Below are 26,420 nucleotides of genomic sequence, written 5' to 3'. Positions count from 1 at the left end.
CACTATGTTTGATCCATGTTTTGGATACCTGCTCCTCCATCGTTAAGAGGAGTCTGTCTTGAGATGGGCACAACCCAGACAGTCTGAACTGTGGATTTTGGGTGTCACAGTTGAGTCACTTTATAAGCTGTTAGCCACAAAATGAGTGTATTTGTTTTATTTGTGCACATTCCAGCCAAAGTGACCTTTAAATGAGTGTGATTATCCAAGCATCTGCATTTGTGAGTCTACAGGAATATGTGTATAAATGTGTGTACAAAGGTCAGCAGGAAAGAGGGTACAAAGTGAAAGCATACACACAAAATGAGTGAATGACGGATTTATTAGGTGTATAATTGCCATAGCCCTCCTCTATCTTGGCTGTCAATCTCTGTTGAGTGTCCAGTTCACTGTGCGTGTGTACTCGTGTGCATGTGTGCTGGAGCGAGCAACGTGCAAGAGAGCAGGATTAATGGAACACTCAGCACACTAGCTTCATAAAGACCACCAGCACTGTATTAACCTTGTATAACAAGATATCTAGAAGGAAAGGCCATGAAATCAAGTGTGTAGCTGGATATGAGCCTATTCGCCAGGACACCTGCATGCCTGTCCATCCCATTTTCATCTCTGTCTTCTTCTATTTCTTTTTCGTGTGCAAGTTTAGGTTTTTTTCTCCCCCTGCTTAAATATGTCAAAGCCTTAACCTTACATTTTCAGTTTGAAACAAGGCAAATTTAAGCCTGTGTCTAGCATGTTCTTCGCCTTGGACTCCCTGTGAAGAGGCTCTGGCATCCTTCTATCCTTTATCCTGGCGACTCAATGTATCTTGTTTTAGATTTTCTGCCAAATGTTTTCTGGTGTATATCATGCCTGTGCTGTGAGTTAAAAGAGCGAGAAGAAAAGCTTACATTCAAACGTGCAATCTCAGACGCCCAAAGAGCTCTGCCAGAAGATGTCTTATTCATCAAACCTGACCTCGTGAAAATGAAGACCTGAGTATAGCCCTCTCAATCATGGAGATGAAACGGTAAGAAGCAGGGGACGCCACATCACTTTTTTACACAGAGAAGTACTGAAGTCATGACTGAAGTCAAAGGGAGATTATATAAATAAAGGCTAGTTTATAAAAGAAAGTTTTATTCCATCTTTAGAATAGATGCACATGAAAGACACAAACTCTGCCAGATTCTTCTATTCATCTTAAACTTTGGTTAGCCCTCAAGCAAGAATCTGTTCTGTTAAATGTCTAATAATTAAAATCGGCTCTGACTTCTCCGCCTTAATTATGTGTCATCAGGACTATTCAGCATGGGGACATTAATTAAGCTAAATGATCCTTCCTTTACAGAACACTTTGCAGCATTTGTCGAGGAACAAGCAGGACTAACAGCCCCTGTGGCGTTGACATAGAGGTGTGCATTGTATTGAGCTGCAGGCAGCCTGGACAAAGCTACAGGCTTTTACGTTCACTTTACTACGTAAGAGAGGCAGCTGGAAAAAGGGTCAGACTAATGTGTAAAGCGTGTGATTGGAGAGCATGAGGTCTACTGAACAAATAAATATAAAAGAATAATCACCCACAGGAAAAAAAAAAAAAGTATAAAAGGCATCCACTCTGTGTTTTAGGTTTCCATTTAGGAAGGAGGCTCCCCACCTCCTCCTCTTATTCCTCCTCCTTTACATTTTGAACCATGACTAGGATAGATACAGGTTTCTAGTGGGACTCTGAGATTAGAAACACACGCATAAACACATCCGCACAACCACACAAAGACTCGCCCTAACGTTGACATGTTCGCGAGTACTATGTGTGCTCAAACGCACACATAAGCAAGATACTGGGGCAGGCGGTGTGGTGATTGTTACCAGATGATGGGGGTCATCAATCCAGCCTCACACTGTGACACACAAAAGATTGCACCGACTTTTCTTCATCTTGTCTTCATTGCGTGTGTGGATGCACATATGTGTGATTAAGAGAAAAATGAAGAGATTTTTCAAACATTTTCAAGTAGTTTTGGGGGGAAGGGGGCTTGTGTCTTTAATGAATGATGGCTAAACCCCCCTTTTCTATTGGGAGAGCTGGCAGCTGGCATATGTATGCCCCATTCAAATTGAGAGACATGTTTAATTTGACAATTATGAAAACAAAGGACTCCATTTAGAGCCACAGTTGGAGGCTATGTATATTGTATGTGTGTGTGTGTGTGTGTGTGTGTGTGTGTGTGCATGCTTATCAAGGCTATTTACTGAACTGAAAGAGGCGGAACGGAAAGTGTTGTGGATGAAGCTTAAAAAGGTGGAATAAACCTAAGCTGTCAGTTTAGATAAGCACAAGGAAAAAAGAAGGCACAAGTTAAAGCAAAAGAGAACAAAAGTTAAATGAGAATTTACTTTTCTGCTAATTCAAACCACGAGGCCAGGGCTTCTGCTGTGCCAGTCAATCTCGCTCATGCATGGAGTATTTACAGTTGTGGAAAGCAGGCATTACCTCAATTTACCTCCAAGCTCAAGCAGACCACAGGGATTTAAAGGTGATGCAAATAAATCCTGCACACTGTGTTCCTTTACAGCTGGTTGGTATTGTTAACCTCACATTATGTCACACTTCAGGTGTTGGAAATGCAAGCCCAGAGCTTACTCATGGACACGCATTATCTGTCTTGCGAGTGTGCATGAAATTATGCCACAAAATGTTGCACACATTCAGACAAAACATAACATACTTCCTGCAAAAGGAAAGCTATGTGGATTTTAAGCCTGTTTCCTAAGAGATAAATAAAAATGTTTTTTGGCATTAAGGAGGCAGCTGTGTTGCCAAATTAAAGGGAATTGTTATTTCTCAGACAGCTGCATGTGATTCTTTGTTTCTTGAAGTTTAGGTCCAAGAAAAAATGCAAGCAAATCTGGATGGACTGTCTTTATCTTTGTTGCGTGTTAGTTATGACCTGAACTGCATCAAATCAAACAATGCTTTTCTCTTTTCACATTCCATAATTTGAGTCTTTCTGGTACCTTTTGACAGAATACTATTTTGTCATGTGTCCACAAAAACAAAATTAATAAAATTTTTCTTCCAACATTTTCATCACTGCTTATCAGAAGATGCAAACCCCACGCCCAATATTTTTTCCATTTCCCCCTTTCACCCCCTCCTCTTTTGTCTTTCTTCCCTGTGGTCCTGAGAGTCCTGTTACCATGGTTACTACTTAACGATGGCTTCAACCCTTTGAAAACCATCACGCTTCCCCCCAACAGACACATACACAATGCATGCAGATGCTATGTGTATGAAGTAATAGTACTTATCCTTTATGTGGGTAAGTGATCATATGTAGACTGTCTGTCTGCTCCTCTCTGTGCCCAGTTACAATAACATGACCCCAACCTCCCCCTGACAGCAATGAAAAATACTTATCGTATTTTCCTCCCTATGCACACACACAAAGACACACACACGTGCCAAATCTGCACACATTCTCATCTGGTTGTTCTAATTTGAAAAGACAGATGGAGTCTCCTCCTTGCAGCTATTACCATCTAATCAATAGCATGTAGTGCAGTCTTGTGTTATTATTCTCAGTTTTACATTATTTTGCATGTCACTGAAAATATTTTTCTATGTAAAGTGACAGGCTGTCTGTAGGTAGGCATGGTAGAGGGGGCAATATTTGTATTCTCAGTCTCTGTAAAATGCACTGTTAGATGACCTGCATGGCTGCAGTGCCCACTACCAGTCTGCTCCACATCCAATTCCCCACCGCACTGCTCTACTTTATCTTTTTTATTTTTTTTAACATGCACTTAAACATGTGTGCAAGGAAGGTATGCAAGAGGGAAACAGCCTGTTTCAAGGACACAGACGGATAGAGGTGAAGTCATGCACACAAACACTCAGACACACTTAAACACACACACGTAATGTGATGAATTGGCTAGGCCCAACCTCCCCCTAACCTTCCTCCACGTCTCTCATTGTCATGGTAACCATCACTACCTCTGCCGCCTCATGCATTCATGCTTTTCACACCAGCCATCCTTTTCATTAGCGTTTCTTTTAACCTCGTTTGCTGTCTAAAATCTGCTGAGTTGTAATCTTCCAGAGTCTTTCATTTTTTTTTTTATTATTTTATTTTTTTTTTGCATTAAATCGCCCACACTTTAAACACTTTCAGCTCTTTAAGATTAAATATTAAAGCGCTCACTAAAGAGCCTGGTATCATATTGTGGCTTTACTATGTTTTCTAAATGGAGCTATGCAATTTTGGACTAACTAGGTCTGTCTTTTGGAAACAGCTTCTCAAGAAACAAGTAAACACTGAAGTTCTTTTAACTTAATGGTCTAGTGTGCAGCAGCATTAATTGGCTCACAGGCCTTATTGCATTTGTCTTCTGTGGCATAAGTAAGTGTTCAGTGTGAATGAGCTGCAGTTGTTATATGTACTAAAAAACGCTGTGGAGAGTTTTTTTTTTTAAAAAAGTGTGTGGGTTAGAAAATTATATATCTTCAGTAAGCTTTAAAGCAAAACTAATTCAAACTAACTAACAAATCGGTCCTGCAGTGCTACTAAGCCAATTCAATCCTTCTACTGAGTCTATATTGCCAAGTTATGTAGATAGAGATCATAGAGGTGTCTGTCTTCTCCCTAATAAAATGGAAATTGATGGCACTCAGCTTGTGGTACTTAAAGTAAGGAAAAGAGTCTATTAAAAAAAAAAAAAAAAAACAAACAAACAAAAAAACAGTAATATATCTGTCCAGAAAGCATGACCCACCACTTGTCATCATTCACAACCAATGCTGTGACCAGTTTTATGTAAAATATTTTTTTCTGCCTACTAAACTATAACTCAAAAGAGTGTGACCACACAGAGATAGAATATTGCTCTGCCATATTTATTTGACCCACAAGCAAGTCCTCCAACTGAAACAGTCATATCTGTTGTTTATTCTTTAAAATATAACTCATTACAGCGTCCTGTGAAGTACTGCCCCTAAAGGCAGCATGAGGGAAATGCATCTCACATAAGGACTTCTACAAAAAACAAATGTCATGTCATTGTCATCAGAAAACAATTAGTTTCAACTACAAAAAACATTTACAGTGTAATTCTCACCTTCATGATTGCTATTTTACAGGTTGCCATGATTACATTTAAACACATTATGGTTAAGGGCTTGAACATCCTTCTACCACCACTCTGTGATGGTTCTCAATGCAGGGATATCTACATTTTATAGCCTTTTACTGTAAGTTATGTATTATAAGCTTGACTGCACACAAGTCTATTTGAGGTTACTGAATATAATAAATCCTTCACTGCAAAAAATGAAATAAACACAAGTGGATACTCATGTGCTACCTATACCAAGGCTGCATAGACTGCTTCACCTCCACCCAAAACACGTAGAAAGTAATATTACCAAATATACCAGGAAATGCAAGGTTAGTGTCTTTGTTGCTGAAACTTTAACTCCATAATGTCTGTAAAAGACTCTGAAGCATTATAATATCCACTTTTACATAAGGCAGATTTTCCTGCCTTGCTTCAAATGGTACATATGATGCAGCTGAAAGAAAATAGTTACTAGTACATTTAATTAGGCGCAGCAAGGCCTCTGGATTTTCTTGAGTATCCAAGTCATAATTTCTGGAGTTTTTCAAACGTAGTTTTAAATTATTCAAGCACCACAAGCCACGTGCCTTTCAACTTCATTACATTTAAAATAAAGCAGAATCTCCAAGGCTGATATCTACAAAACTCCTCCACTCACAGCGAAAACAGTTTAGTTAAATAAATCGCAACATAGCTGAAAGGAAAATTATGTGAACTTTCCCTTTAAGATTTTACCTTTAATTATCTGCATTTGATTACTACCAGATTTACACATGGACTATCTTATTATGTGCAATTAATCTGATTTACTTTATATGTCAGAGAGTCACAATTTTGATCAACTAATATCAGACTTGATATTCATCACCACCATTGTCCATTTAATTACAGTAATTACAAGGAATATATAGCATTACACATTATTCATGGACTAAGCAGCATCATCTGTTCCACACTTCCTGTGATCTTAGTTTCTCCATCTGCAGTGTTTGATAGAGTCATTCTTTAGATAAGAAACAAAGGCTTTAAAGGAGAAAATGCCCTTCAATGGATTCACATTAGCCTTTGTATCCGGTATTAGAGTCACAGTTGGCCCTTCAAGATCATTGCAATCAAGCAGCTCCTCTGTAATTGTCCCCTGGAGCAGAGCACAAAAACCTCTAAACAACTAGCCAGCGGTGTGTGTGTGTATTGACTAGTATGAACATGTCTGTGTGTGATGGGGAAGCATTGTCATTATAAATGTGTTTCCATGTTAAATGTGTTTTTGTTTGTGTGGAAAACCACATGACAGCATCAGAAATCACTTCCATGTTTCTAAATTGATATTTCCCTACAGAGAATGGGACGCAAGCCAATGCACCAATGTCTGGGCCTTATAGAGACAGAGACACTGAATCACTCCATTAACAGTCTGTCTCTCAGATAAATCATTTGCACAGTCATGCACAGACAAAAAAGGCATTGATGAACTGAGGTTTCTAAAAACCATATACATTGCAATACTATTAGACTTACTACTGACAATTGAAAACTTCAACTAGCACTTTCAAATCCTCAATACTGGCATAGAGTCTTTATCTTTAAGAGTATATTTTAAATTGCAGCTCAAATACCTGTTCTACAGTTAAAAACATGAAATATTTTTCTGCTATCTGTATAAAAATTTAAGAATGATAAATCTGACTTGTTAAAAAAAAATGCACCCTTTACTGTCTATGAATGAACCAATGAACTAATTTTCCTTTTATAAGAACTGATCCCCTTCTAGGAATGACATTTGTATTTAGCCTAATTGCAGAAATCTGCTAAATCTGTTTGAGCCATGTCCCTTTCCGATTACTGCCTCATATATCACTTCTGCCTTTATCTTCTCTCATCATGCACTTTGGCTTGACAACGTCATCTAATTTCAATTTTAGGGCTAAATTTTGCATGATGGATGTGTTGTTTCAAAGCAGAGGGTTTTATTCCAAGTAGTATAAAGAGCTTCCCAAACTGCACACTACACACCAGGGTGTGTTTGGCCACAGTAAAACCCAATCCAAAACCACAGAGCTGAATTTGGACCACATGAGCTAGAAATGTTGGTCCTCCTAAATTGACATTAAATCTGACACATCCTTACTCAAAAAGTTAAATCACTTAAAGCAGTAGAAGGGAACAGAAGCCAAATGAGAGGATTTACCTAACCTCAGCCAACACCTATCAGCCAAGCCAAACACCTGTAAATGTACTCAGTGTGAGGTTGAAACATCATATAGAGACTACTGTTTCATGTCAAAGATTCATCTTTAAGTCCCTACACAAGTCCAGTAAAAACACCTGATGTGTGATCTGACTTGTGTCATAGACATGTTAAAAGCTAGACTTTGTATGTACTGCAGAAATTGAATACTGTAAGGTGACAGGAGAGATGAAGAATCCTCTCTTGTTAATGAAGAGTTACAGTAAGGCTGGTCAAAAAAAGAACAGACCACCATGAAGCAGCTGAAATGTGGCTTAAAGTGAAATTTTGAATTATGACATGTAAAAGATGTTTAATTTTAAACTTTTACACAGACACACAAAAAAATCAAACCCATTATCCATGAAATCCAAAGTGAAGTGTATGAAATTGGTGTGTTTAACTTTTAAAATATCACCAGGAGTTTTTACATAAGGAACAACTATGATTAACTGTGTCAAAATTATTGACCAAAGTCCAATGAGTATCAATTTAAGGAAAAGATTTGCTGAACTGCAATAAACACAGTGATGGCCTCAAGGCTGAGTTCAATAGCTCTCTTTCCAAAAGAAAGAAAAGACACTGAGCTTTATTCCTCATGTCGAGGCTGCTTTTTAAATTAATATTCTGTTTGTCCTGCCTTAGTGGGGTTCACAGAGTATAGAGGACTAGCATACAGAACAACTTCAAGACTGAGTCTGAAGGGGGAGCTTTTTTACACTCAAAAGTGTAATAATCAAACACTATAAATAAAAAATTCTTGTGTGTATTAGATTTCTTGTTGCAGCCTTTGTCATCGTTTTCTGATCATCTTGCAGAGAAGCGTTAGATGTCAACGCTCTTTCATTCATTCCAGTCATTTTGCCCTCACAGCTGAAGATTTTTGCAGTTCATTGAAACAAATCACAGCAGTTGCCCATGCAAACAGTGAAGTTATTTCCACTCCTGTTGTACTTCCAGCCCTGTCTGACAGACCACAGCCAGCAACCACAAATGCACACGCATGCTCACATGTACGGACGCCAACAGTGGAAATAAGTTTCCTACTTACTGTGGTTTCTGCCTTTAAGCTTATGCTCAGGTTTCTTCGTGTGCTTCATTTCTCCTCAATCCATGAATTTATTTCTATTTATCTGGTACAACCCAAATCAGAAAAAACTGGCATAGTATGGAATATGCAAATTAGAAAGGAACATTTTTATTCATTCTTCTAACCCTAACATTTTAATTTTAATTTTAATTTTAATTTTAAAATACATTAGTATTTCCAGTACACTCTATGTGATACCATTTTTTAACATCTGTACTGCTCAACATCACTAAGAAGAAATGAAGAAAGTGGGAGAAAAGGCAGTAGTAGAGGTTAGTGAGGGCAGGTGAGAAGTGGTAAAAGATCTCATGTAAAAGTTTCCACTATAGGGGAGTGGAAACTTTCTTTCATTCTGGCTGATGTTGCTCTTACTTTTAATAGACATCAAGTGGTGAGAACTATCCTTATAAAAGCTCAAATTCAAAGAAAAGACAATATGAGGTGCATGTGTGACAGACATGCGTCTGGGAGATGTAAAGAGAGTAATAGACATGATGTGGACCATATTGTATATAAAATATCTTTCATTGGTCACTACCATTTCTCTGATCTCATACAGGCAAGGTAAGGTAAAATTGGCTCACAGGCCTAAGGTAAGGTAAAAATCAGTCACGTTGTTTAATGTTGTGTCTTTTGGCAGCATTAACACCGCACTGGATCTGGAATACTTATGTTCCCATCTCTGTTTTCAACAGAATCTCTCCACCGTTTGAGTTTCTGAGATGAGAAGGAACTTAAAGACGACGGGTGAAGTGGTTAAATAGATGATTAATTTGAGAAAATAAATATCTGTATCTGCACTGTGTTTGACCCTTAAAAGGAAAATAGTGCTGGGATACAAACACAATACCACAAAAGTAGGGTCAATCAGATAACAGCAAAAACAGCTGCCACTTCACACCTTCACACATACACAACCATCATCTTAAAGTCATGTCTGATATTTTTTTTTTAAATCAGATACAAAAGCAATCCTAATTCCCTAAAGACATCAAATCTCAAATCAAATTTTAAAATCAGAAAATCTCATAAAAGCAATCTTTTTGTAAAGCTGAATGAAAGAAACCGATACACTGGGAAACCAGCGCTTACTCCACCCTTCACCCTTAAATCACAGACCACCTGCTGCCCCAAACTGAAGAACCCCTCCTCAAGCTCATACAGCACAAAGAGGCACAGGAAGCATGCTAATTTACACCAACTTAACTGAGGGTGACTCAAAATTAGATTAGTGTGACCTAATGAACCACAGGGAGCCTTGGGATCACCTGCTGCTCATGTGCAATGTAATGTAATGACTCCTATGTATAATGTATGTAATCTATCAGTGTAATGTATCCTTTTGCATGTGCAACTTTCAATTTGCATTTAGCTGAGTTTGTCCATTCCCCTCTCAAGCTGCACTGTAATGTAGATAATCATGATTTAAGCAACAGGAGACAGGACATTGACAAGAAAATGCTCAGACAAAGAGTGAGGGTGTTAGGATACCTTAACAGGACAAAGCAAAAGCAGGCCTGAAGAACTGGTACAGAGAAGTAGGAAAGAAAGAAAAAGGCTGGAAAGGCATTTATGAGTGTGAGGAAGCAGCTTCTTCTGTATTCTGTGCCTGCAGCTTTTTGATATTGGTATGTTCCACAGATTAGAAGAGCTATCTCTACTACTTACACCTCTTGTCTTTTATAGCCAAAGCTATCTCTACAGCACTGTGCCAGCAGTCTGCCATGCTATACATTAAGTGCAGGATATAGTGATAGTGTGCCTGCAAATATGGAGTAAGAGAGGTACTTGTTTTGCTGAAACCTGTTTGAGAACATGCAAGAACATCTCTGCAAAACAGCAAATGCTGTGAACATTTTCCTTTAATTTTTTTACAGACATTTTTTTTTTATTTTCAGCATACAAGCTGCTTGCTCAGTGGTTGTTATTTCCTGTATAGTGATTAGATGGAAGGACAGGACAGGATGGGAGGTCAAAATATGAGTAATGCAAGCACACCCTATTGACATGGTGAGTGCCTAATGCACCTTTCTCCATTCCATCTTAAGAAACTGGTTCATGTTCAAGACCTCTTGGCTCTGATGTACAATGTTATGTTTTTTTGTTGTTTTGATTGAACTACAAAAATCAGAGATGACAACTTAAGTTAAATGACTTATCAAAAGTGGTTAAGATGTACAGTGTAACATACTAAAATATAAACTAAAAGGTAGTATTTGATGCTTTACATTGTTTTACATGTAAAGCATCAATGGAGGAAAATAATCTATAAAAGCATTGAAATAATATTGAAATTATTTTGAAAAAAAAGTTAATGCATAAATTGTGTTGAGGATACATTTTATTATATGTCAGTTTTACTTACCTTTTGTTGTGACTTTAATTGTGTGGGTGTTACTGGATGTGAGAGAAAAAGTCAAATTGGTGCTTGTACCTTTTGTGTTGAACAACTACAACAACCAGGCAATGCAAAGAAATATTTTCCATGATTGATGGAACAGCTGTAATAATGAAAGCCAATGAGGCATGAGGTAAAAGCTTAGGGGAAAAAAAAACATAGAGGAGCAAGACTTTGTACCACATAAGATGAAGAAATGTTAGAAAAAGAAGTCAGACTGGAGATAGACAGAAAAAAACATGAAAAAAGAAAAGCCTTCACTGCCATATGGTACAGAGTATTGGGCTTAATGAGGCATAGGGCTATCCCCTCCACAGAGCCACTGGCCAGTCAGATCACACATGAATGAACAATCTGATAGGTAAAAATGCAGCATATGCCAACAACTTGTGATATGGACCAAAACTGCTGCTTTTAAAAAAAGGAAGAAAAAAGAGAGATATTTTCAAGATCAGATGAAAGTGTGGGCTCTGAACTGGTACCACCAGTTAAAGAACATCCAGTGTTTGCACTGGTAGGTTAACACTATATATTTTCTCTCTCAGTAGTTTTTGGAAACACCTGTGGTTACTGAGGTAACAGCAAAGGAGTTTTACTCACATAGCTTTGAGAATTATGTTTCATAATTTGCATCAACCACTCAAGTCATTGTGGTAACATTACAACATTTTGAAAAAACTAAAAATGAAAATTCAGCATGTACATTTTTCTCTGGCACAACTCTACTGGGGAAACAGTCCCTATGAAAACTGTCTGCACTATGGTTTGCAGACTTTACTAAACAAGGGATCACCTTCCACATTTCCAGTTTAACCACCACAACATTAGTTTTTTTCCTGTTAGACCCATCAACATGTTCCCATTAGACTCTCCATTAGTATCATGGAAAATAAAACACTTCTCTGGGGTTATGGGAAGTTTTATAAATAAAAAACCTCCAATGAATACAATTCACAGTACAGTAAAAACCATCATTGTTTGCCACTGGAGGTGACCTATCAACAGTTTAACCACTGGAACAATAGCAGCCAGACAAAGCAGAACAGATAAACAGTCAGCTAGATAAACAAATTAATGACCTGGCTCTGCCAGAGGATTTTAGGCAGTACTTAAAACAGCCTTTGGAAATAGATGCTAACATTGGAATGCTAACATGGAGAAAGCTAGCATACTGATGCTGAGGTGTGATGTTTAGCACAATAATCATCTTGATGCTGAACTAAGATAGCATCTATTCCAACGTAGGGTCTAAGGTAAGGACAATATAAATTTCTCCTACCCTTACTTTTAAATGTGCAACATTTTAAGTTTTAACACAATAGTAAACATGAAAAATCTGGCAGCAAGCTAATTTCTTTGCCCACTAGTTCATGTTTTAAGTGTTGCTTAAGCCAGTCTGGAGTATGAAATCAGTTATAATTTGTCTGATGAGGAACCAAATTTCACCGACACTAGTTAAATAGCCAGAGGCCTCCTTCAGACACATTAACTGTTTGTTAAAACCGTCATGCCAGTTCTCCTCATACTGCACAAACTGGTGACACCCTTACAAACCTGACAACTATATTTGAGCTATAAAATTGGGGCTCCACATAAAGATAAGCTCAGGGATTAAGCTCTGCATTTTGAAAAACATCCCTAGTGAAATGAAAAATCATTATTATCACTTTGGCCTTTAAAGATAAAGCCAGCCTTGTTATGTATAAATTTTATAGGCATAACCTAAAAACTACATGGATTTTCTTCATGGACACTGAGCCTCCAGAAGCAAACAGGTGATGAATTCACAGTGAGTGATGATGGATGTTATGAGAATAGTTCGCATAGCAGACACACCATCCTGATCCCTCGTCACACACATCCTGTCAACATTGCTTGCAGCTGAGAGATGTGCGAGTTGCTGAGAAAGCTATAAGAAACAGAGAATCTTTATCGGAGAGTGATCACATAAGAACAGGACCAGCTGTTAGCAGCATGAAATGATTTACCAAATTTGCCATCTTGCTAGTGTGTGAACCCAACCATTTGTTATCGCTTGTCATGTGTTAGATGTAACTGACCCCAGTGATGACAGTGATGACTGCAACCTATAACCTGTCTTCACTCAGTTATGGATTCAAGCAAATTAAAACATGCTAACAGATTAATCAAAGCACAAAACAGTTTCAACAGTACAGCTGCCACATAATAAGCAGCAGTGGAGATATCAATCGGACAATAAATTTAATCTTCCTAACACTTTTTCAAGCTTAATAAAATCTAGAGTGTCTGTGTTGTGAGTCTGGGCTGGAAAAGCCTTTCTAAGCTCCAAGTGGAAGCTGTGGTTTGTTCTGGCTCTGGTTTCCAAGGGGGTTAGATTCACCCCAACACCAGCAGGAGGCTGGTTCAGTGTTACAGGAAACTAAAGCTGAATAACCTTCCGCTTTTAGTGCGTCACCATATGTCTCCAGCTCTATTTATATTGGTTTAACAAATGGGATTAGTCTCAGAGTGCATGTGTGCATGTTTTAAGTGTGATCAGTATTTCCTTATAGAGGCAATATAGACTTTAGGCAATGGGTCCCCAAATCTAGTCATCACACCAAAATGGATGATTACTCTGACAGACGGACGTGCTGTGTTTGTCTAAGTGGTTTTGCGGGAGGTTCAGAGGGACTAACGCCACCTGTAAAAAGAAACCTGTCTCCTTCCGATGTGTTTTTGCTTTATTCCAGCCTCCTTCACACCATACTCACATGTTCTTCTGTATGTCTTGCGCAGGCACACTGAATAGCATGCAGCTGGACGTTGTCTTTGTGGTGTGTTTAAGTGCTATTTACTGCCCTTCAGACCCCTGATGGAGAGTCAGGGTCTCTTTATAAGGACATTTCATTTAATCTGCAGACGCTCCCCATAAGACAAACTAGCTTAAGTCACTAAAGCACAAGTTTGAGTATTTGATGTTAACAAACTATGCTGTAATCTCCAACACATTCATAACTGTGCAGGGTTAACACCCCTATGGCTTTTTGTTGGCAGTAACCAACATATCCACACACTTTGCAATGATGTAAACAAAATCTCTTTCCAAACTTCCACTATTTTGAGCTGTGCGGTATCCTCCATGAACAATTGATAAGGCCTCAAGCTAGTTCTGCAGCATTCCCAACTTATTTGCCTCCCATTTTTCATTTGGATTGTGAACATTATTCACTCTTCAAGCTCTAATCCTATGTTTCACAAGCAGACACTGCTGGATTGGTATTCTGTTCTACTGCAGTATCAACAAACTCTACTCCATCTCTCTGTACAGTATATCTCCCAGAAGAGCACATCTGTGTGTCTGTCTGAATGATTGAGCGCTGTTTAACAGGCTTGATCAGGAAACCACATGCTGAACATCACAGGGGAGATGCATCACCTGCTGAAAGTGATATCTTTCCTTCAGTAGTGTACACAAACACATATGCAGATGCATGAAATATAGCCATGCACCTGTACATATGCACGCATGAGAGATTTTTGCTTTGATGCCTTTTTCTTAATTGCCCACATTAATTTCATATCCTATTAGGATCCTTTGATTTAGTTTTTGTGCTTATTGTATTTGCAATGATTTTGTAATACTCTTTAATCAACGTTTTGTGTAGCTTCCAACTCATCTATTAGAGTCCATTGGTGGTGCATTTCACCCTTGGGTGTTTGTCATTGCTTGTGAGATTAGTAATGCCTTGCCAGCAACCAGGTTATGCTCAAAGTCAGCATTTTATCCGAAAGTCATCTTAGAGAAGAGAAAAAAAAATGCTTAGACTGAAACTTCTAAAACAATGATAATTAGAACAAAAGGAGCAAACAATCAAAAACTATCGTATCAACTCAACAGTGGCCATTTACACAGGTCACACACACTTCAAAAGATTTTAGAAACATTTACATATGAATGCACTGAACATGCAACATATTAAATATGCTTTTCCCTTTTCACCACCTTCCACAATTCTCGCCGTTCTCATGACCTTTACCATCCTGGGTTATGAAACTAGTTCTGATGGATATGTATGCCATGCACACACATGCACTGCAGCCTGTCCTGCCTGGGAAATACTTTGAGGAAGCGGGGGAAAAGGAAAGCAGGGAAACCAAGAAATAAATAACTCCTTTGTGTTTTTGGCTACATAAACAGTACAGCACATTATGGATTACTACAGTGGCCAAACTGATAAGACGTTTCCTACACACAGTATGTATGTGTGTCTGTCAGCAAAGACTAAGAGTAAGCAAAAGAGATGTACTGAGGAAGATAAAAGACAGAAACAACACTAGAGCAAATAAAGAATAAAAACATCAGAAGAAAGTGAGAAAGAAATGAAAATAAGAGAACACGAATCCTAGGAAAGACAAATTTTTATCAAAACAAGACAAATAAATACTGCATATACAGTGTATCCTTATATAAACTTCTTCAGATAACACATTTCCTTGCTTATATATTAAACATTAGATGTTTCCCTCCCCATTTTATACAAGTGTGCAAAATCAAAATCAAGCCAGCCAGGCCGGTATGATGACTCAAAATCTAGTGATTGTGATCTACTGTAAATATTGCTACAATTCTGAGAACAGTCTGCGTTTGTCTCAACCCAGAGGAACGTGACAAAGCTCACAAGCAGATCGTCTGTTCCAAATAATATCACACACAAGAGTAAACTAATGCATCAACCTAACCCAGCTTTGATTGTCTTAAATTGTCATAAACATTTCAAATGCTCCTTAAGTTTGATTGTTGGCTTGCAGTCATGTAGCAGAAAACAAGACAAAAAACTTAATGGGAAAAAAGTTGCATTAGGCTATTATGTCTGCTGCAGAATAATTTGTGAGCTTGGGTGTTGTATCTGAGCAGCTGCATATCCTTACAACCAACCAACAAAGTAAAAGAAGTTTACGCCAACTACCATTATACTGCAAATCACAACCTTTGTGGGGAGACTCTCCCTTAGAGAGTTTTGGCTCAGCCACAGCAAACCCTGAAAAACATGGCTGAATGAGCAAATTAAACCTTAGTCACTCGTTCTGGCATTGCAGAAAAACCACCCGTGATGTCTGGCATGGGATTACACCGGCACCTAGTGCCAGAATATCTGCCGGCAAAGATTAGTAAAATGAGGAACAGTTGATTACAGCTGTTGCAGCAACTGGAATGTAGGTACACAGGGTTCATTTAAGAGACATAACAATTTAAGAGAGTGGGCTAAAAAGAAGAAAATATCAAGTTAGACAACAACATCATCATTGAGACACTTAAGCCTATTTTCTTTTCTCAATCCATCTACATGTCAAATCCCATCTCTTTCTCCTTTACATTTTATTCAAATTGTTTATTACATCTCCAAATTCCTTCTCTCACCACATATACTGCTTAAGGAGTAGGCCCATATGCCAGTTTCCACAAGATATCAACCAACTATTCTTGCCAAATACACATCAAATGAACCTGCAAAAATGTGAAACACAACTATTTATCTACTCTAGTTCAGACGGTGTGATCAGCGGCCCAGAGCCTTTTATTGCTGCACTTCAGTTCTAGCAGTAGGGTTTCTTAAAACATACTGTGAATGAGAAATGCTTCTTTTTCTTCGCTTCCCTCCATTTCACGTCAGAGGGGTAAAACCAACCTGTAAAAACAGTTGGTCTAAACGGTTCATGATGGCAAGTTAAGACCTTGCTGGAAGACAAACAGTCAGTCATCCATTTTCATTTCTCAGGAGAGGTTCTTCCTCTAAACATATATATATATATATATATATATATATATATATATATATATATATATATATATATATATGAGCTGCTGGAATCATGATAAAACCAAGACAGCTGAGCTAGAGTGAGATAATGCATAGATACCACAGACTCACCCTACGCTGCTGGATTGGATACCATGGCAACTCTATGAGGTGAGAGAAAGGACATACCAGAGCAGAATAAATCTCCCTACAGTAGCTTCAGGAATTCAGGTAAAATCTCACTCCCCCGTCTTTCTGTCTTGGTTTTATTTTTCCTCTTACCTTTATAAATCATTTCCTTCTAAAAATGGACAATGAATGTCTAAACTTCTACTCTCATAGCACAGACTTATTGAAACATATCACAATGTATTATGGCTTCCAAGTTGACCATCTCTGAAACTGCTTCTAACTTTAGATACAACCTCCAGACTTCTTTATATTGATGTATTAAACAGGCTTCTGCCAAGAAAGTAATCGCTGAGGGCTCAAGTGGATAATGCAAGTGAATGGAGAAAGTAAATAAAGAGATAAAAGGATCAGAAAGACAGTGAATATTTGGTTTTGGCTGTATAAGCAGGATGTGTTGAGGCCAACATGCAGCAATATTGAGCACCAAGAGAATTAGAAATGGGTGCATCTCAACAAATTACAAACTATCTGAAAACAGAAGAAGACAAACAAAAGAGGACTTAGTTGGAAAGAGTAGCTTGAGAAATGGCTTTCTTTGTCTGAGTTTCCCTTACCTCTAAAAAGCAGGTCCCAGCTGGGGTGTTTTCTTTGATGGAGGTATTGTAGAAGTTTCTGGAGAACACAGGTGTGTTGTCGTTAACATCCTGAAGCACAATGTCCACCTTTGCTGTCGATGACAGGGGTGGACGGCCGCTATCCGTCGCAACAACAGTTATACTAGGGGCTGGTTCTGATTCAAAGTCCAGAGCAGTTGCAGTGGTAATGATCCCTGTTAGTGGGTCGATTGAAAACCAGTCAGAGTGAGAGTTTTTCCCCTTTAGTAGGGTATATCGCACATCCCCGTTTGGGCCCTGGTCTTTGTCCCTGGCTGTTACCTGAAGAACAAAGGATCCAGGGTACACAACCTCAGGAATGGTTTGTCTATAGGCCTGTTGGTCGAAAAGAGGAGGATTGTCATTGACATCAGTCACTTGAATGGTGAAAGAGGACTCCGCCCTGAGAGGAGGTGTGCCAGAGTCTGTGGCCATCACCCTGAGGTCATATGAATCCCGCTCCTCTCTGTCCAAGACTTGGTCCACATATATCAGGTAAATGATGCTGTCCTTGGTTGTAAGAGCAAACTTCCCATCACCACCCTCCAGGGACACATTAACATTGGCATACTCTCCATAGTCTGGGTCGGTGACGGATATTCGAGCTACATACTGTCCTGGTTGGGCTCCTTCTGAGATTCTTGGAGAGCCGTCTTCACTGAGGAAGATGATGGTCATGGTTGGCTGGTTGTCATTGAAGTCACGGACATGAATTGTTACAAAAGCATTCGTCACCTGGGAAGAGATGATGGTACAATATTAATTTTAGTTTTTCCTTCTCTTGTTGTAACCTTGGTGCCAAAAACAGCTTTCTTGTCTTCTTTTTGTGCCTGAAGTGATTAAAATTGCTCTTTAAACATATTCACACACTTTGCTAGAAACAGATCACAATAATTAATTTTTCCTGGGATAAGTTTCCCTTAGTTTCCCTTAGTTTCTTTCGCCTTGTCGCTCTCCTCAATGAAATTTTTTGCTATTAATACTACATCAACTGCCTTAAAACAGAGTCAAGAAGATTAAATAAAGACTGCTCTAAAACTAGACTAATATCTCTTGCTAAAGGTGTTTTATGATATTTTTACCAAATGACAGAAGAAAGAAAATCTACCTGCCCCAGTTTTATTTATCGTTTATTTATCATTTCATTCTATGGAAAAAAAAAATCTGGAAATTAATCAGGTAGCAAAATTAGTTACACTCTCATTTTTTCCATTGCAACAATTTACCACATCCACTACATGCGTTTGCCCTGTTAGCATGCTAACAGTTTTCATCAAATTATCTAGCAAATGTCTAGCAGACATTTTCAAGGTGTGCTAATAAAAAATGGCCATTGTTTTACCTCAAGCAATGGATTTGAATCAAATAAAGTGAATGTTGAGTTTAGACTGAGGTGGCAAGAGAAAGAGGCATCATTATGCATGATCGTGACAACTGCTAATTGAAAACAAAATCCTTGGGGATAAAGAAGATAAAACTTGCAACCAAGGCCAAATGCTATTCAAAGGAAAATTTAAAGAAGTCTTAATGATTAACTTCAACTGGCTATGTTATCATTCAATATTGCCAGCTTGCGTTAGTCATGTTTGCTTTTTCTCGCTAATCATAGCTAGCTGATCGTTTATGAAATCAATCATAAGAACAGCATTTTCATTATTTTCAGAAATTATTCCCCCTTCTGGGAGATGAGTTGCAAAACCCCCTTAATTAAGCATAAAGCTTCGTGAGAAAGTTTAGCAGTTTCTATTATTTTATTCTAATTCAAAACATACTGTTGATGGAAACTCAACTTTTGTCTCATTAGCTCTGAAAACAAAGTGTTGTGTGACTTTTATGTAGTTAGTTTTGTGGGTAATCGTTCAAAGTAACAAAGAAAAATTTTTAACTGATAATACTGCAAGATAAAAGTCATGAAAGGAAATCAAACTGAAATAAACAATACTTACAGGAGCAAACAAGGAAATAAGGAAAAATCAGGGAATCTAATGTAGGAGAAGATATAATAACTATCTAGTTTCTGCAAGTTTTTTTTCTATCCACTAGCTGCATAATAGGAAGGCAAAAATACTTTGTGCAAAAGTCATTTTTGGCACTTTCTGCCAAAGAGAAAAAATGTGTGCTACACTGCCAGGCATCACTAAAAGCATCACATATTGTGCTGAATGCAGTGAAATTGATCGCCACAATGCAATTACCTCAGGTTGGCTGGCATTATCCCTGGCCTGGACCACCAGTTCATGGACCCTCTTCAGCTCATAGTCCAGTGGCCTATTCAATGTGATGACCCCTGACTTTAGATCAATGACAAAGTAACGGTCAGGATCACTTTGTCGGCGATTGATTTCATAAAGCACCAGACCATTGTCACCTTCATCCTCGTCTGTTGCAAACACCTGTAAAGACAAAGCAAGTCAAAAACCAAGAGACCCTGGGGGAATCTAGAGGAACAAAATGAGTTTTAATTCAAGTCACTGCCCAAAATACTGACAAGACTTGAACTAACCTGTAGGATGCTACTCCCTTGTGGGAGACTTTCTGAGATGATAGCGTGGTATCTGCTCTGATTAAAGACCGGTGCATGATCATTGATGTCAGTTACTGTAACTTCCAGGGTCATTGATCCTATCCTTCTTGGTGAGCCTCCATCAAAGGCCTCTAGGACCAGGGTGTAAGATGAGCGTTTCTCCCTGTCCAACAGTCCACTGACCACCAGGTCTAGATACAGCACCTTGTTAGCTCCCCTTTTAGTCTCAAGTCCAAATGTCTGGCCAACATTGCCCTCTTTTATAACATAGCCTTGAGTGGTCAGCTGGTCCTTATCTGCATCAGTAGCAGGGTCCAGAGAAAACCGCGTTCCCACTGCTGTGTGCTCAGGAATCTTAAGAACAGTTTTCTTTTTGGGGAACACGGGCGCATGATCATTGATATCATTGACAGTGATTGACACCTCAATGGTTGTGCCTGTCATAGTAACAGCAATGAAGCTATAGTGATCCCTCTCTTCACGGTCAAGCCTTCGTGCAGTGGTAATAATGCCTGTGGTCTCATCGATGTGGAGGTCACTCCCAACACCTGTGCCCTCATGGTCAGAGATGAAAAAAAGACTTGCAGTTTCATCAGGCGGTAACCCAGCACTAATGTCACCAACAATGGTCCCTGCTGGCTGACCTTCATCTAGCTGGAGCTCCAGTGCTCCAAGAACAGTTGTTAACTGAAGAAGGAGGATGAAGAGAAAAAAGAGCAGCTTTGGCTGGTAGAGCCTTGAACACACGCAGGGTCGGCTGACCCAAGACCTCGGTCTTGACCCTTTACTTGTTATTGGCATGGCTGGGCTCTGCTACACCTGTAAGAAAAAAATAAGAGAGAGAGAAATATTAGAGCCTATTTCGAAGCCTTTATAATTCTCTGTTTGAAAACATCTTGAAAACTCACTGAGTTCTCACCAAAATTATGAAAAATAACTGTTATTGTCAAAACTGAGCATGTATCCTGAATTCTGTCAAAACAGTGTGTTAACACTTTTACAATCTGTAACCATCATTAAGATGTCACCTGACAAATTTCAGCTATTTCCCAATAAAACGAGCATCTATATTTAACAATTTGGAAAGAATTCTTTAGAGAGATCAGGAAGCTTTGATAGAGCATAAAAATGGAAGTCTAAGTCAGTCCAGGATCCACATTGGCTTGAACCACACTGAGGAAAGAACCATAAAGTATATTTATCTTGAGGATAACTTTTTCTTTCAGTGAGTGAGAACATTTTAAAGTGTCCAAAACATAGCACACTAAAATCCACAGAGAAACTATTAAAGACACTGGAATAGGCATTTATACAAGAATCAGTTTTCCTGTGCATTCCATTAAGAACACATGAGGAAAATAAACCTATGGCTGCTTCATCAATAGCCTTTATGAAGAAAAGCTTTTATTTGTAAGGCCAGACTTTATGTTCTTCAAATTCTAAATCGTGAGCACATTCATGTAGATAATGCTACTTCCAATCTAATTCTAAACCAGACTCGCTAATCACTGGATTTAATAGTGAACAGATACAGGTGCTGTAACTGTCCAAAAAGTCCTGGATCAGACACTTTATGTTCAAATTTGTCAGGGACTTTGCAGGTGTGTCAGAAAGTGGGGTTTCTGTGGTGCACTGACATAAAGAAAGTTAATCACAGGGGTTTCAGAGGTATCTAAAACTCACCTGACACTGTCTGAGTTTCCTAGAAGCTTATTAAACCCACCATCTGGTTCTTTCATCAAGTTAAAACAAACATCAATAATTATTTGCAAATGGAACTGACCAAATTTTGACACATATGTTTCACATTTGCATAAAATTCTGATAAAGTGCTCATAACTGCTATGGCAAGTAAAACTGCACAAGTTTAACTTGATGCCCTTGATGAAGTTTACAAATATTTAGATTACTTTCAAAATTATCTTTACATATGTTCCTATCTTGCCTTTGGGGCAAGAACCATTATGCATTTAACTCTTCAAAACATTCTGCTATGAGGAAAGCCGTCAAGCCCTCTCATGACTCATTCATTATACTCTGGGACCAGAGGGATGCTGCTTCGAATATCTCTTACACTGATCTAAATAATAACATTTCAACATTCTGGTATGCCAATGAGTCTTGTCTCAGTTAGAGAATGTTTTAAATGTGTGATGCAAGCATTTAGCAGTAGCGGAGAGAGGGTTAGTTGTAAGTGGTAGTGTGTTAGCCCGTGCTGGCTAGCCATATCTGTCCCATAGTGCATGTATAATCTGGACAGTTAACTTCAGGAATTTCTTCCACCTTTGGAGGAAAAGCCATCCTGCTGCCAGCTGCTGTTTTGCACATACATTAAGCTCAATTGTATTTCTCACTCATGCATCCAAAAATTCTTCTGGTATTGTTTTTACTATGCATAATTACATGAAGAGATGCTAATTTCTAAAAGATTACTGAAGTTGTAGAGCATAATAACTGTACCGAAAGTACATTATTATCATTCATTGATGTTAGATTTACAAAACTCCACAAATACTTTTTAGTGCTGTAGAGACAAAAAAAAACATCCTAATTTTATATCTAAAGAATCCTCACGCCATCGTCCACTTCACCAGTCCTTCTATTGACCCTGACCTCCTGCGGTAGTTTATGAGGCCTCTTAGGAGGAAAGATTAATAAAGGCTATAGGTCCACTGGGACAGAGAGTGGGACACTGATACTGGCCTCCCTGGTGCGGTCACTGACCTCTACATCTGGTCCAGACGGCTGCTCTGGACAGTTGCTACACTCCTACACAAAGAGGGAGAGCAGGCTAAGACAGAGCTCAAGTCTGCATCGTATACACACTGTTGCTTTGTTATGCTTTGTAAAAAGCAGTCATCAGTGTTTATATGTACAGCGCTGTGTGTCTTAAACAAATGTGGAAAGAAAAGAGAGAAGCTGAGAGATGATCTCTGAGAGAGACAATTATGGGTGCGATATTTAAGTCTTTCCAATCCACAACTGAGAGAAAAGCTCTGAGCTCAGTTCTTCTGAGACTCAACGCTGATTAAATTAACCCGCAGTACTGTACAGTAATGCATCTACTGAGAATGAGACAGAAGGGAAAAAAGAACAAAGCATAGAAACAGAAAAGTGTATGCAGGACACAAAAAAATGTCTCATTCATTCAGGAGTGATTACAGTTTACTTTGGCTTGACAACCTTATTGTCTTGAGGGACCACTGAGCTTTGAAGGCAAAACTTTTGCAAGAAAAATAAACTCCGAAAGGGTGTATTCCAATATGTGTGTGTGTACAGACACTGTGTGTTTTTACATGCTCTCTCTCCTCCACTGCTTCAGATGAGAGTCAGTGAAAGGTTATATTGATGAACTGATCGCATGGCTGCAATCTGTCATTGTCAATGAGCAGTCAGTTCATGACATCATCTTCCATTTGACGTGTACTGTAATACACTTGTGTTTATTCTGGAAAACATGAGCTGATGAGGAATGGAGAGAGCAAATGCTTAAATATTGCTCATAGTGAAAGGATACTGGCTTAAACTTATGGTTATTGGAGAAAAGATAACCACTTGATTCACTCCCTCTAGTGGTACTATTTATAATATTCTGCCAATTACTGTAAAATAAATTGTTTCTGGTCATTTATATTAATTTATATTTTTTATTATTATTATTTTATTGCAATGCAAAGAATTTGGTAAGAAACAATTATAACCTGCCTGAATTGTTTCACAGATTTTTTTGTGACTGTGACATGTGCATGCAAACCGTGACATCATCCGTGTGCGACCACATTGACAGACAGGGCCGACCCCAGAGGGCTCCATGCAGTCTCAGCCACATTATATCTGGCATGACTCCCCCATAATCTGCCTCTGCTGCATACAACCCTCAAAGCCTCAAATGCATCCTGCACTAAGCACTGTTACTAAATAATAGAAAACCATAGTGTTTTCTGTATGTGACCTTCTAAATCAGTGCAGTATATGAAGATATGTGTGTGAGTGGGTTTATGCTGTTGAAACAGTGAGGAACAGCTTAATCTCACTTTCCACTGAATATTCATTCCTGCTCCTCCCTCCCTCCCTCCATCAGTCCCCTCTAATGGATTTAGCAGATTTGGTTGGGCACACCACAGCTACCCGCAGCCAAGCTAAACAGGACCCAGAGTCACAAAGTTCCAAGTAAGGATGACCAACTCATACCACCTCTATCTTTGACTTGTTCTTTTTGCTTTGAAGGAATAGCTCAGGTTGGTTAAGAGCTCTGGCGTTGCCTATAAACATTTGGCAGCCATTTGTCCAGCCCCTTCATGCACTTCTGTGTCACACAGAACAAACACTGGCCAGACCCCAATTGACAGTAAAGACAGATGGTCAGCAAATTAAAAAGAAAGGCTTTTCATGTCAAAAGTTAAACTTTAAAGTTGCATTGCCAAAAAGATATATTTAAAACCTCATATGCAGAAATCTGATTTACAGTATGTTGGAATATTCACATCTTACCACATCGTCTTTGTAATCCATGTGTGAGAAGTGTGTCGTGTTAAGATACTATATATTTGTAGTTTCGGTGTTGTTTAAGAGTGCATTTATATTTCAATATCTGAATTTGTGAGGTTGTGGTGAAACGGACTGCAGTGGTCCAGAGAGGTAAAAGAAGACAGATGGGAGGATGAGTGTGGTGAAGAGGTAGTAGATGGATGAGTGCTTTGCATCTCAGTTTTCATACTGTTTGGGTTATGTGTGTACTTAGGGGGAGGAACGACAACCACGACCCCCATTTCCCCTTCAGTCGCCTTTCCCTGGATATCTGGATATAGACATCCCACTTCAAACCTCAGCTGTCTCTGTGTGTGTGTGTGTGTGTGTGTGTGTGTGTGTGTGTGGGTGTGGGTGGGTGTGTAGGTGTGTGTGTGTCCTGCCTCTATGTATATTTGACTCCCCATCTGTATACATATACATGTGTTTCCTCTAATCAAGAGTCTACACTAAGGGTGGATATCAGTTTCAATTTATTTCTACAACTGGTTTAATTAAACACAATCATCTTCAATCTAATAATTCTGAAGCAGCCTTATAGACAAACGATGTCTGGACAGTTGCTTATGCACTGCAATATGCATGGATGTGCTGCAACAAACACACTCAATATTAATACTGGAGTGAGTTCATGACCGTGTCATAAAACTGAGCTACTTTACCCGAGGGAAGCATACAGCCGGAAACACAAACTATCTGGTTCATGGAGGCCAGTGGAGTCTAAGTAAGCATGTTTGAATTAATTAAGATGAAGTGGCAATTTTACATTGTAGTTCAGGTGGCTGACATGGAGTCATAACTGAGTCATCCACAAATTTACTCTTTAAATAAGAGGTAAAAGAAATTGCTTCAACTGATCTAAAGTTAATCTCTTCATAAACTACTAACCATGCGTCATGCTTTGCACCATTTATCTAGTTCTCACAGTTTCTTGCTACCAAAGTTAAACCATCTAATTCAGAAATGTAGAAGAGTGATTAAAAACTCTGGTACCAAGGAACCCATTGTTACATTTTTTCCAGTTTACCTCAGCTTTGCAAAGCTTTTGTTTTTAATTCTGTCTTTTAAAATGCTGTTCTGGTCTTTCATTTTATTACTTGTTTCCTATATAAATGTCCATGTCAGTGACATCAGTGAAGCTGCAGAAACAGTTTTTTTCATAGTAAGAGCAACTCTGTCTGGCAGAAATCTACTCAGACCAAAAACCCAAAGTGTGTTTTGATTGTTTCTTCTTTGTTTGTGTTTGCTGTTGTATTTTGTTGGTTTTGTTCAGGGATGCATCGATCCGATATTGGTATTGGTGTCGGTGCCAATATTGAAGAAAATTCTAGATTGGATAACTGGGTAAGAATAGAGCAGAGATGTTAATAAATAGCTGTAAACATTACATAAAACTATGATCATGGGTGGGATTCTGTATCGTATCAGATCGGTATCGACCAATACTAAATCTCAGATTTCGGTATTGGTATCGGAACTGAAAAAAGTGGATCGGTGCATTGCTAGTTGTATTATGCAGAATAAAAATGGAAAATATGGTGAACAATGTTTACATTGTGATTCATCTGTATTCCAGTCCAAAACATATTCTGAATTTGGCTCCATACTCTCGTTTGGGTGTGAAGCTGTACAATGGAAATTAGGTTGAAGAGTTGAGTTGTTGCTTAAGTTGTATTCAGTATCTAAACTAGATATTGGCTGGATAGACATTATTTCTTAACTCATTTGGAACCTAGTTATCTTTAAGACTGTTTTCTTAAAGACCATTTTTAGCACACTTGCAAATCCACCAAAAGGTTCTGTTGGTGTGTGGAATAAATTTACTTGAGCTATGAGCCATACAATAATCAGCCATAACAAGAAAATCACACACCTAATATTGAGCAAGTCTTCTGATTCTGCTGAAAGAGCTCTGACCCATCTAGCAAAACAAAGGATATCTAAAGGAGTCCTGTGGATTGTGAAGAATGTGGTGTTTTTGTGGATAGGGCTTGATTCACATAGATG

The 26,420-nt window shown here is 38.6% G+C and overlaps 1 protein-coding gene across 1 annotated transcript in view; it reads right to left on the bottom strand.

The window, feature by feature from the left end:
- Positions 1-26,420, bottom strand: part of dchs1b (dachsous cadherin-related 1b) — an 84,066-nt gene that overhangs the window by 49,509 nt on the left and 8,137 nt on the right. The window contains exons 2-4 of the mRNA XM_042008422.1: positions 19,866-20,705; positions 19,558-19,755; positions 17,324-18,097 (exon numbers count right to left, since the gene is read on the bottom strand). Coding sequence (XP_041864356.1) covers positions 17,324-18,097; positions 19,558-19,755; positions 19,866-20,687 — 1,794 coding nt within the window. The 5' untranslated portion in view covers positions 20,688-20,705. The remainder of the gene's footprint in view (positions 1-17,323; positions 18,098-19,557; positions 19,756-19,865; positions 20,706-26,420) is intronic.

Source organism: Melanotaenia boesemani, chromosome 15 (genome assembly GCF_017639745.1).
Source record: "Melanotaenia boesemani isolate fMelBoe1 chromosome 15, fMelBoe1.pri, whole genome shotgun sequence".
Classification (NCBI taxonomy): domain Eukaryota; kingdom Metazoa; phylum Chordata; class Actinopteri; order Atheriniformes; family Melanotaeniidae; genus Melanotaenia; species Melanotaenia boesemani.
The sequence above is the reverse complement of the archived record's forward strand: the minus strand, read 5'-3'. Positions and strand labels throughout refer to the sequence as shown.